At 46.5% G+C, this 12,472-nt stretch overlaps 1 protein-coding gene across 2 annotated transcripts in view; it reads right to left on the bottom strand.

Moving 5' to 3' along the window:
- The window catches only part of HPSE (heparanase), a 39,069-nt gene extending 27,822 nt beyond the window's left edge, over window positions 1-11,247 (bottom strand). For both annotated transcript variants that reach the window (XM_045473498.1, XM_045473499.1), the window contains exon 1: window positions 10,895-11,247. In XM_045473498.1, coding sequence (XP_045329454.1) covers window positions 10,895-11,121 — 227 coding nt within the window. In that variant the 5' untranslated portion in view covers window positions 11,122-11,247. The remainder of the gene's footprint in view (window positions 1-10,894) is intronic.
- Window positions 11,248-12,472: the final 1,225 nt, after the last annotated feature.

Here is a 12,472-nt window from a genome sequence, read left to right as displayed (position 1 = left end):
GTTTGTGAGTTTGAGCCCCACATTGGGGCTGTCAGCACAGAGCCTGCTTGGTATTCTCCCCCTCTTTGTCTCTGCCCCTCCCCTGCTCGAGCTTTCTCTCTCAAAAATAAACAAATAAATCTTAAAAAAAAACTTAGAATATTTTCATGGGTGCCTAAATATGTCGTAGGTCCTAGAATGAGGAAATGCAGCACAAAGTGAGGCTTCAAAAATGTTATCAGCCTGGGATTTGGCGCTGACTGACACATCTGTTGGCACCAAAAAACACCAGGAAGGATGGCCTCGGCCATGAAATCCTCAAACCACTTGAAAATAAACGGAAATGCTAACTTGGACTATGTAGGGATCAGAAGAAACCCATTTCCACTTTGCTACAAACCCCAATAAAAAAAGCTGTAGGGAAGGGAAGAGAGCACTGTTGTTTGACGGGCACAGAGTTTTAGTTTGGGAAGATAAAGTTTGAAGATGGGTGATGGCAATGGTTGCACAACAGTGGATATACTTTTTAAAAAAAACTTTTTTAATGTTTATTTTTGAGAAAGAGAGAGACAGAGTGTGAGCAGGGGAGGGGCAGAGAGAGAGGGAGACACAGAATCCGAAGCAGGCTCCAGACTCTGAGCCATCAGCACAGAGCCTGATGCAGGGCTCAAACTCAAGAACCACAAGATCATGACCTGAGCTGAAATCGGACACTTAACCAACTGAACCACCCAGGTGCCCTAACAGTGGATGTACTTAATGGCACTGAGTTACACACTTAAAATGGTTAAATGGTAAGTTTTATGTTTGGTATATTTTACCACAATTTAAAAAAAAAACTGCATCGTGTGATTTCAGCAATGAAAATAATATATATAGAAGGAGATAACGGGTCATTACTATATACTGAGATGGATGGTAGACTCTTTTCTGATTTTATCAGTTTTCCATAATAAGCAAATGACATTTTAATTTATACAAGGTAGTTTTGTGTATATGTTTCTATTTTTTTAAGACTAGGTGAAGAAACCAAAATTTAGTGAAGGGACACATAGCTATCCATTCATTAATCAATAAATATACATGGCAGGCCCACTCTGCCAGGCATTATGCTAGTTTCTGGGGATACAATAGCAAATAAAACAGAGATAGCTCTCATATAATTTACAATCTTGCATATATATATATATATATATATACACATATATACACATATACATATATATATACATACATATATACATATGTATACATATATACATATACATACGTATATACATATATATATATATATATATATACGTATACATGTAAGCAAGTAAGTAGGCAATTCCAAAACAGTGTTATGAGAACATACAAAGGGGATCCTAACCCAGACTTTGGGCTGGGGATCATGTGTGGTTAGGGGTTTTCAGGAGAAGTAGTTTCACTGTTAGACATTCAAAAGGAATACATCTAATCCAGATCAAAGATAGATGGGATTGAAGCAAGTGTTCCAGGTGTAGGGAAATGTCCATAAAGACCAGAGGTAGAAGAGAATATGGCACTGCTGAAGAGCTAATGGGTGTAGTTAGAGCCTACAGATTGAGAGCAGGGAGAGGACAGACTGGAGAGGCAGATAGGGCTGTACCATGTAGGGACTATGAGCCCCCATGTCCTGGAATCCAATTTTCTGTGAGGGCAATATGGAGCTATGGAAGGATTTTAAAGCAGTGGAATGGCCTCACTAGCCTTCCATTTTAGAAAAGAATCTCAGGCTGTAGTGTAAATAACTGAAGAGAAGGACCGAGACTGTGGTCACATTCATATAAACTGAAAGTGATGGGCTGAGGTAAGAGAACAGCAGTGGGGATGGAGAGAGGTGGATACATTCAGGACACCTGTGGAGGTAGACTACTAGATTCGGTGTTTAATTGGATATTGCAGAAGAGTCAAGGATTACCCCTGGGAAGCATGTTGGAAAATGGTAATATTTGCTGAGATGAAGAACAGGTGATAGACTGGAGATGGCCATGAAGGCGGGGAAGGCGCGCAGTTTTGTAGAATTTGAGATGCTAAGGGAAAACCAAAAAAAAACATACTTCCATCTGGCCCTTGGTCATGTGTAACAGGAGCTCAGGGACACATCTAGGCGAGGTGCAGGATGTACAGTCCTCGATCTAAATGTCGGTGACTAGTAACCCCCAGCCCACAGGTGCAGAGACACAGCCCTAAAACTGATATAAGGTACTTCCTCAGAGTCTCTTGAGACTGGTTCTGTTCCCCTGCCTTTGGCCAGGCACTGATTTCAGTCCTCGGCATTTTGATTGCATTGGATGATAGAGGAAGCTCATTTAGATTTGTTATGTAACTGGTATTTGCAAGCAATACCAGACACTGGCGCTCTCTGGGAAATGGGAGGGAAAACCAGCACAATGTAGAAGGAGCTATGGTACCTCAAGATACATATCTGTGCACAGCCCGTGTCAGATGCCCGAGTCCCAGAGCCTGCCTCCCAGAGATAGTGACTATACCACCTCGGGTCACTCTCGGTCACATTGCCCTGCATGTTCTTCAAAGGATTCACCACTTTCTGAAATTAACTTACTTATTTGCTTGGTTTACTACCTGTCTCCCCTCCACCCCTGTAAGCTCTTATCTGTCTGACTCATCAGAATCTCCTTGGCACCTACATAAGTGCAAGGCACACATCTGGCGCTTAATAAATATTTGTTAAGTGAATGAATAAGCGAGTGCTCCCTGGTGAAAGGGCAAGTAGAGCCAGACAAAGACTGTTTTCTGAGCACAATAGAAACTCAGTGCTATAGCTCCTGCCATGTAAAGGAAGTCACGTGTTGCAAAGTGTTGGTATTAAAGACCTTTTTCACTATCTCCTTTGCAGGGGAACATTTCCTTATTTTGAGAATACAAGACTGATGCCCTCTGACAAGAACCAGACTTTAAACAGCTGCAAAACGAGTCCTAAACACAAAATTGATCAGAGATACACTGTTTCTATCACAGACAGAAAAAAGAAAAGGGGGTGGGGCCTCTACCACCACCACGGTGGTATGGAAATAACAAAAGGACACATAAAAGCAGCCGCAGATATTCCATTTAGGGAGCAGTCTGTTAAGGGAAAGAAAAGACTACAGGTATTTTTATCTTACCTTATGTGTAAAAATAAACTGCTTGTCTCTGACACAAAAGCAGAGATGCGCTGCAGCCAGCTTGTACTGGCTCATACCAGCTGTGAGAGCCAGTTGTTATATTTTGAGAACAAGTTGTTAAACTCTTGGCAGTTTGAAACCAGCCATGGTGGGAGTATATATACCACAGAAATCAGAAAAAAAGAAAAAGAAACACAAAAACACAAAACACCGTAAATCAGTTTCCCCTCGTCCCCAAGAGCCAATTGCTAAACACTTCCCAGCATACCACTGCATGAATTCGAGCCCTGAAAGTGGGTGAGACCACTCAGGAGATTCCGTGATGTGAAAAGAAGGCCTAAGCCAGAGGCCTGAGGAACATCCAACATTTGAGACAAGCTAGAGAAAGAGACGAAGTGTTAAAGAGGCACGGGAAACCCCCAGAAATGGAGGCAACACAGAGTTTCAATCGTCAACCTTGCCAAATGCTTCCAAGAGCCTCCATTACTTTGCTCGGGCTGCGGTAACAAAGTACCACAAACCAGTGGCTTACACAGGGAAATTTACTTTCTTTAAAAAAAAATTTTTTTTTAACGTTTATTCATTTTTGAGAGACTGAGAGAGACCGAGCACAAGCCAGGTAGGGGCACACAGAGAGGGAGACACAGAATCTGAAGCAGGCTCCAGACTCTGAGCTGTCAGCACAGAGCCTGACGAGGGGCTCAAACCCGTGCACTGTGAGATCATGACCTGAGCCGAAATCAGACACCTAACCGACTGAGCCATCCAGGCGCCCCATAAATTTACTTTCTTTTAGATGTGGAGGCTAGAAATCTGAAATCAAGGTGTTGGCAAGGCCACGCATCCTCTAAAGTTACCAGGGAAGGATCCGTTCCAGGTTCTCTCCCAGCTTCTGATTTCCCTGTGGCAGCGTTTACCCCAGTCTTCACACAGTGCTCTCTCTGTGTGCATATCGGTCTCCAGATTTCCTCTACTTGCAAGGACATCAGTCATAATGGATTAGGGCCCCTTCCATTCTGGTACGACTAGTTCTTAACTAATTATATCCTCAGTGGCACTATTTCCAAATAAGGTCTCATGCTGAGATACGGGGTTAAGACTTCAATGTATGAATTGTGGGGGACACCGAGAAATTAAACCCATGACTGAGACCAAATAAGATACAGACTGAAAGGTGTTTATTGGATTTTGCAACAAAAGGCCATTGTGATACTGGAGACATTGATTTTATGACACCATGATGGGGACATCGTGAAGGTGGACCAAGGAAGGAGTGGGCAGGCAGTAAGGAAGGCCACAAAGGGGAAGAGAGAAAGAGGGCAGTTACTGCAGAGGCATACATACAGGGTGGCGTTTGAGACAGGAAAGACTTGAGATTTTTCTACACTGTGGGGAAGGACTCAGTCAAAAGGGAGAGATTAAATACGGGGGAGAAGAGAAGAGATGACTGATAGAGCAAAGTCCTTGGGGAGGCTACAGGACACTCAGCAGAGCTAGAAGCGCTGGCGTGAGGAGAGAGAAAGGAAGAAAGCTAGACGTGGCCATGGTATGTATGCAGATTTGGTGGCAAGAAGAAAAGGAAGTTCTTGTCCAGTGACTACATTTTCTTTGGGAAACAGAAAGGTGGTCATACATGGGTTAAAAGTGATGAGGTGGAAATGGGTTCAGAGTTGTAAGGACGTGGAGAATGAGAGAGGCAGAGAAATGAAGAATTGAGGGGTAGCCCTAGGGCCAAGTAAGTCTGGAGGCCACGAATTTATAGGGCAACCCATGTGGCTGGGACATTCCCCTCTGCCCCAAGAGCTAATAGCCCAGCTATTTAGGGAGGCACACTAAGACAGGAGGCAAAGGCAAATACAAAAAAGTGGCTTATTGGGGCGCCTGGGTGGCGCAGTCGGTTAAGCGTCCGACTTCAGCCAGGTCACGATCTTGCGGTCCGCGAGTTCGAGCCCCGCGTCGGGCTCTGGGCTGATGGCTCGGAGCCTGGAGCCTGTTTCCGATTCTGTGTCTCCCTCTCTCTCTGCCCCTCCCCCGTTCATGCTCTGTCTCTCTCTGTCCCAAAAATAAATAAACGTTAAAAAAAAAAAAAAGTGGCTTATTAATAGGCACTATAATTCATAATCAGGCAATATTTTTCCTCCCCAGACTTCATGGTAACCTTCCCCTGAAAAGGGAAACTGTAGCTAGGTTCGGAGCTACAGGTTTGGGTTTGGCAGGAAGAACCATGGAGCAACAGTTTGGGGATGTTATCACAAGAATGATTCATGTGGCAAACCAAGAAGCCCAAATGAGATGTGGAAGAAGGAGAGACAGGAAAAGGCTGTCCAGTGGAGGTTAAGTAACAAATAGTTGTGGTGGATCCACAGAATGAAAATGTAAGAGGGTAAAGAGTGTGGTCCAAGAATGGGAGATTTTCATTTACGACTTCAGATGTTAAAAGGTCCTTAATGATGAAAAGAGGCATGGCCGTGGCATGAAGCGGTTGAAATGGGGTGAAGTGGTGTGTGCTAGCAAGCTGGCTCCCTTTTAAAAGCAAGTGCCCTGTTTCTTAGCACTTGCCAATTTCCGTGGTGTAAATACCCACCAGGGCTGATTCAAGATGGCAGCATTGATGCCAGTGAATGTGGAATTGGGAAGAGCTGCACACATTTCATAAGATAGTACAAGCTGGTTCCAATATAACAGTGAGTGACGAGTATTATGAAGCATGGGTGTGAAGAGATTGAGAGACAGTTTAGTCAAGTGCACTTGAAGTCATCTAGGATGATGGTGGAACGTGGGAGGGGAGAGAAAACTGTGAAATCAATGCCAATCTTTCATCGATAAGGAGAATGAGTCAGAATAAAGCACAGTGCAGTGATAAGGAGCATAGGATGAGAGCCAGACATAGAGGAGTGTACCTCACACTGGAGTCATGACCGTCATCTCTAGCATGCACTAGGTTTGTGCAAACTCAGTGTTTTGGACACTCGGCATAAAATATTTTACTCAATCCCGAAACAAACCAGAGAGGTAGGTATCATTATTATCCTCTTTTTACAGACAAGGAATCTGAACAAAAGGAGGCTATTGCCCAAGGTAACAATCCAGTAGGGATTTGAACTACATTCAAAATGGTGGGCAATCACCTAGAAGGTGCATTGGTGAATGGGAAAAGGGCTGCAATATTGGAGAATGCATAGTTTCTACCCCAAAGGGTTACCTCAGGGAAGTAGCCACGTCTCTTTCTCCACTTGGGTCTTCAGAGAAGAGCCAAGTTTTAGCTAGGGTGGGAATAGTCTGTGAGGAGGATAAAGCAGGGGTACTATGCAAAGGGCTCCAGAGAGCACAATGAAAGGTTTAGGAGAGAAGGGAACAATGAGCACTTAATCAGGGAGAGAGTGCTTCTTGGGGGTCAGGAAATGTGAGTCAACGGCTTGTAACTGTTCTCAGTTCTGTTTCTCTGGCTGTGGTGCATTCTCTCAGCAATAGGCACGCAGAGGGCCTGAGGTTATTTCCAACATCAGTTTTCAAAACGTGCACCTGACGTTGATTATAAGTGACTTTCCAAATAAGAAAAGCAATTTTGTCCATGAAGATGCAGGAATCTGATTACTGAAAGTCATTATTAATAACTATTCATCAGACTGGCAAAAAGGAATGAACTTTGCTGGAAAAAAATAAGCAAACCTTTATGAAAAGCAAGCACAACTGCATTATTACTGCTGTCGACATGTAGCACCACCTTTCCCGCTCTGTAGTCCCTACGAACTCTAGCACTGACTCGCACTCTCCTTTTTTACCTCGTGTTAGAGGACTGTGCTTGTGTCTGTATCTTGTTTGCAGTGTGGGCTTCATTGCCAAGATGGTAACCACTAGCCAATGTGGCTAGGATTTGAAATGTGGCTAGTCTGAATTGAGATGTGCTAGGAGCATAAGATAGACCCCAGATTTTGAAGACCTGATGTGAAAAGGAGTGTAAGAGATCTCATTAATATTTTTATATTGATGACATGTTGAAATGATAAACTTTGGATATTTTGTGTTACATAAAATATATTATTAAAATTAACTTCACCTGTTTCTTTTACTTTTAAACGTGACTTACCAAAAAAAATTTGTTTTTATTTTTATTTTTTTAATGTTTTTATTTATTTTTGAGAGAGAGAGACAGAGAGCAAGCAGGGGAGGGGCAGAGAGAGAGGGAGACACAGAATCCAAAGCAGGCTCCAGGCTCTGAGCTATCAGCATAGAGCCTGATGCTCAAACTCACAAACTGTGAGATCATGACCTGGGCCGAAGGTGTATGCTTAACCGACTGAGCCACCCAGGCGTCCCACCAAAAAGTTTTAAATTGCACACGTAGTTTGCATATGAGGCTCACGTTCTATCTGTTGAGCAGTGCTGGTCTCAACACTCCCTTCTTTGAGGGTCAGTGCCTGTTCAGAGCTCTGCACATCGGCTTAGGAAGTTTTTGATCAGGTTGTTGATTACCTCTGGGAAGAAGGCAAACTGAAAAGATGTTCCTTTCCAATTCTAGATTGTTCTATCATTGGCACTTAAGTTCTGCGCACTCTACGTTCTCTAACTGCAAATGTGGAAAAACAAAACAAAACACATCTGTTTGCTGTGATGGGAAACCAGACCACGCCATCTGATTAAATTTGCTTAGGATTCTGTTGAAGCACCTCAGAGGTTTGGGCCCTGATTCTCCTACTCTCGGGTCAGTGCTTCTTTTCATTATATCAATCTCCTCAATTTGTTTCTGGACAATCTTTTTCCTCTATACCCTACCCTACTGCTTTAAGAAATATAAACTGCTTACTTTGTTTTTGTATACTCTTGTCCCTGCAATTAGTATCTAGGTCCAGACTCTGCTCCTTCATGAACAGCTGGCTGACTAGGGGCCAGTTACAGAGTTTCCCTAAACCTCAATGCTTTCTTTTCTTTTCTTTTTTTAAAATTTTCAATGTTTATTTATTATTGAGAGACAGAGCGTGAGCAGGGGAGGGGCAGAGAGAGAGGGAGACACAGAATCCGAAGCAGGCTCCAGGCTCTGAGCTGTCAGCACAGAGCCCGATGCGGGGCTCGCACCCACGAACCGTGAGATCATGACCTGAGCCGAAGTCAGACGCTTATGCAACCGAGCCACCCCAGCGCCCCTCTTCATTTTTTAAAATGGAGATGATAATATCACTGACCTCATAGTTTTGTAGGAAGGAATAAATGCATTAACACCTAGGAAATGCTACGAACGGGGCCTGGCATATGACAAAGGCTCAATTATTTTAATTACCCTCTCCTTATTACTTGAGCTTTGCTCTGCTCAGCCGTTGCCATCTTTGCCTGAGTGGCATCCCCTTTGAGGAACAGTACCAGAACAACACCCATCTCACAGCTATTAAGCTTAGTGTTGCCTTCTGAGATGGCCAGCTCACTTTGGGCACTGTGCTAACCACCCTGGCGAGAGGGACTCTCAGACCCTCATTCAGAAGCTAGGTCTTAGCTGAGAGCGAGAGGGAGGGAGCTCCTGCTTATCTGAGCCTCAGTCTTTTCAGATCTCGGCTGGGAATAGTATGGAAGGGCTTGCAGATGCCCCTGAGGAGCAGGCATGAAGACAGCCGCTGCCAAGGGAGTGGACTGGTGTGGTCAGGAGCCCGTATGAGCAGGAATACACGGAGTTTTATCTACTGCACAATATAGTCTTTTGGTTTTCATTATCCTCCAGCCTTCAACCAAAAGGTGGGGCCAACGGGGAAGAAAGAGTGCTATGGGAGACAAGAGACAAAGGTATCACCCTTGCTGAACTGCAGACTGGAAGTTGTGTGTGTGTTGGGGGTGGGGAGGATGACGATGGTGCTAGTCCATGTGTTAGCCTGACTGCAGGGCCATCAGGCCTGGACCCTAAAAGTCATGCTGTAGGTTTTTTCCTTTGGACGTGTTTCTCCAGGAAGAATCCCCAGATGCCCTTCCTTGGGGAGGGGTGGGCACAGCCTAGCTGCAGCAGCAGAGCAGGACTTGAGTTCTCCCGTTTCAGGAAAGTGGTTTAGTCAGTGCCTCTGTTTTTAGCAAGGCACCCCCAACACCCTCTCTTTTCCTATCATCACCCCACCACCACCTCCCAAGCTAGCCTGAGGTGCTCACACATGGGGCCCTGTAGTTCAGCATTTCTGCAGAGTAATCTGTCTCCAACCACCTGCTGTGTGGTATTCAGCTTCCTATTCCCAAGGGGAAGGGCAAAACATGGGGGTTCCTCTCCACCAGGAAATTCTCCCTCTGCTACCACAGGGAAAGATGGAGGTTAACTCTGATGGAAAGAAACACACAGAGAACTGGTGAGTGGTTAGCAATACTCCTCATTTTCCGAGAAGAAGCAATGAGCTTAAATTTTGAACACTCTGTGTCAAACACTGTGCTAAGTACTTCTGTATTGTCTCATGAAGTCCTCTCCTCAGAACAATCCCACCAAAAGGCTTTAGAAGTTCTATTCTACAGGTGAAGGAATTGAGGCTTGGGGTTGCCAAGCAACCTGTAACAAGCAAGCCACCCAACTCTGGCAGAGGTGGGAATCAAGTTAGTGTAGTCAGACTGCCAACCTCTTAACCATTAGGCTACCTGCTTTTATGGGCAGAACAAATGACTGAAATTAGCAATGGCAGTTCAGCTGACAGAGTGGGCGCAGAAAGGACTGGGTGTGAGTGTTTGGCAATGATGAGATTCCCAGCTGTGTGTGTTGGCTGAGATGTGGCCATCTCTGGAGGCTCTCATGATCTAGATGAGTGGCCTAGATGACCTGGGACTGTCCCTGAAGCTCCCTGTCCTGGGATCAGCCTGCATTTAGGAGGCGGGGGCCAGTGAACATGCACCAGTTTGTCTCTTTCAGGGGAGAAAAAAAATTACAGCTGATTTTGCAGTCTCGTGTTGGAAAAATATCTTTTTATTAAGGCTCTGTAAGTCACTGCAATAGTCTCCTAGGTCTCCTTTACTTAATATTTAGATTTTTTTTTAAGTTTATTTCTTTATTTTGAGAGAGACAGAGGCAGTGAAAGTCGGGGAGGGACAGAGAGAGTGGGGGAGAGAGAGAATCCCAAGCAGGCTCTGCACTGTCAGCACAGAGCCCTATAAGGGGCTTGAACTCATGAAACCGTGAGATCATGACCTGAGCCCAAACCAAGAGTCGGAGGCTTAACCAACTGAGCCACACAGGTGCCTCTAATACTTAGATTTTTTTAAAAAATATAGTGTAATCCTGGAAATCTCTGTACCTTGTGCTCAACTTTGCTGTGAACCTAAAACTGCTCTTTGAAAGTTTATTTTAAAATATATAAAATTATATTTTACACACACACACACAGCACACACACTTACTCTTCTTTGAGACTTTTAACATCTGACTTCTTTTCTTTTTCTTTTTTCCTTTTAACCTTCCTAACAGAGTTTAAGCGAAGGACGCCTGGTCCACAATCTTACCTGTCCTACACTGTGCTGCAAATTCAAGGGCTCACAGGCTCCAGGTACACTTGCCCGAGTCCCCTCCTCCAGAAGTGTTTCTGGGGCAGGTGGCAAGTTTCTTTTCCAAATTTCCCCGTAATACCTGGCCCTCAGTTGGCGCTCAGGCAGCACTCGCTGAATGAATGCAGGCGGGAACGAGCGGTTTGGGGGCGGCTGTCACAGGAGAGGGAGGGAGGAAAGGCGGGATGGAAGGAGAGAGGCAGAGACAGATCAAGGTTCCCGGGCGTGGCTGTCAGGAAGACAGGACCCAGGGACAGGCAGAGGCCGGCGCTTACCCCAGGAAGGTGAGGAACCGCGGGTCCGTGGCCAGGTTGGCGTCGATGGTGAAGGACAGGAAGGCGGGACTCACCAGGTGCACCGGCCGCTCGGTGGAGAAGTCCAGCTCCGCGGCGGCGTCCGCCTGCGCGAGTCCCACCGGGGCGCGCGGGGACAAGGGGCCGAGCGGCCCCAGGAGCAGCAGCAGCTGCAGCAGCGGCGGCCCCGGCTTCCAGCGCAGCGGCATCTCGGGCTCACCTGGCCGGCCCACCCGCGGGGCGCCTCGCAGCAGGAGCCGGGACCTGGCGCACTTCCTCCCGCCACGCCACAGCGCCCTTTTCTCCCTCGCGCCTCACCCCTCCCACCGCGCCCTGCAACCCTCCCACTCCTGCCCTGCATCCCTCCCCCGGCTCCCTCTTCTCGCCGCCCCGCCTCCCCCGCTCACTCCCACTTCCTAGCACGCTTTCCCCTCGGGGCCGGTCACGCCCACTTTCGAAATCACCCACCCGCGCTCGGAGGGTGCGGACGTGGCCGGATACGTGCGTCCAGGAGGCCTGGACGGGGAGCGCCCGCGGACCAGCGCTGGGCATCCCGAACCCCGGAGCGCAGGGTCGTGGCCCGCGTGCCCCACTTCCAGGCGTCATCGGGGTGGCGCCGGGTCTTCTGACCCTCAGCTAAAACCTCCAGTTGAGCCTTCGTCACTCCCCCTCGCATCTGGCTCAGCAACACTTGCTTGTCCCTTGATTAACCGTGTGTCCTTTGACCAGAGAGCTGTTTCCCAGGCGTATTACTTTTACGTGAAAAAATCTGACCTGGGCGTCGGCTCACCTACAGCTAGAAGGAGATCAACCCTCAAAAATTCCTCACCAATTTAACCATGGAAACAGTACTGGGCAGAGACTTAACGTGTCAGGTGCTCCAGCACCTGAAACTCAGGCCGTGAAGCCTCCAGACAAGTCCGGGGTAGTGACTGTCTCTTGAATTTGGAGCCAATGCCAAATTTCCCCTCTGTACATTTATCTTTAGCTGTTGGGCAAACTCCTTCAGTTTTCCCCTGATGCCTTACACTGATAAATAAGGGTGATTAGCACCTCGCACTTAGGGCTTCCTCTAGGCCGGATGCCCTAAGAAGTGCTTTACGTGTATTCTCTTCATTCCCACAACTCTGCCAAGTGCACTTTATGCCCCGTTTACACATGAGGGCCCGGGCTCTGTCCAAGTGTCAAATTGGGATGTGAAGAAAGTTACACAAACCCCTAGCAAATGGCAGCCTGTCTCAGCTGAAACATAACTTCCTCAAAGAAGCTATATGCCTGAACCTCCAGGCAGCTGAATGTCCCCATGATACACTCTCACCGCACCCCGAATTGGCTAGAACTTACCACATTTGCTAGTATCGTGACTATTGCTCCCATATTGGGCTCATCTGCTACATTACAGACTCCATGAAAGCAGAGATGGGGTTTGTCTTGTCCATCGCACTCACTAAACCTCATGACTTTGTGCTTGGCACTTAGCGGGCTTCCAATAAATATTTGTTGAGTTAACAAGTGACACCAAAACCCTTAGAATTTTCTACTGAGATTGCACCACCTATA

The sequence above is a fragment of the Leopardus geoffroyi genome, chromosome B1 (assembly GCF_018350155.1).
Source record: "Leopardus geoffroyi isolate Oge1 chromosome B1, O.geoffroyi_Oge1_pat1.0, whole genome shotgun sequence".
Lineage (NCBI taxonomy): Eukaryota > Metazoa > Chordata > Mammalia > Carnivora > Felidae > Leopardus > Leopardus geoffroyi.
This window is presented reverse-complemented; position numbering and strand designations above follow the sequence as displayed.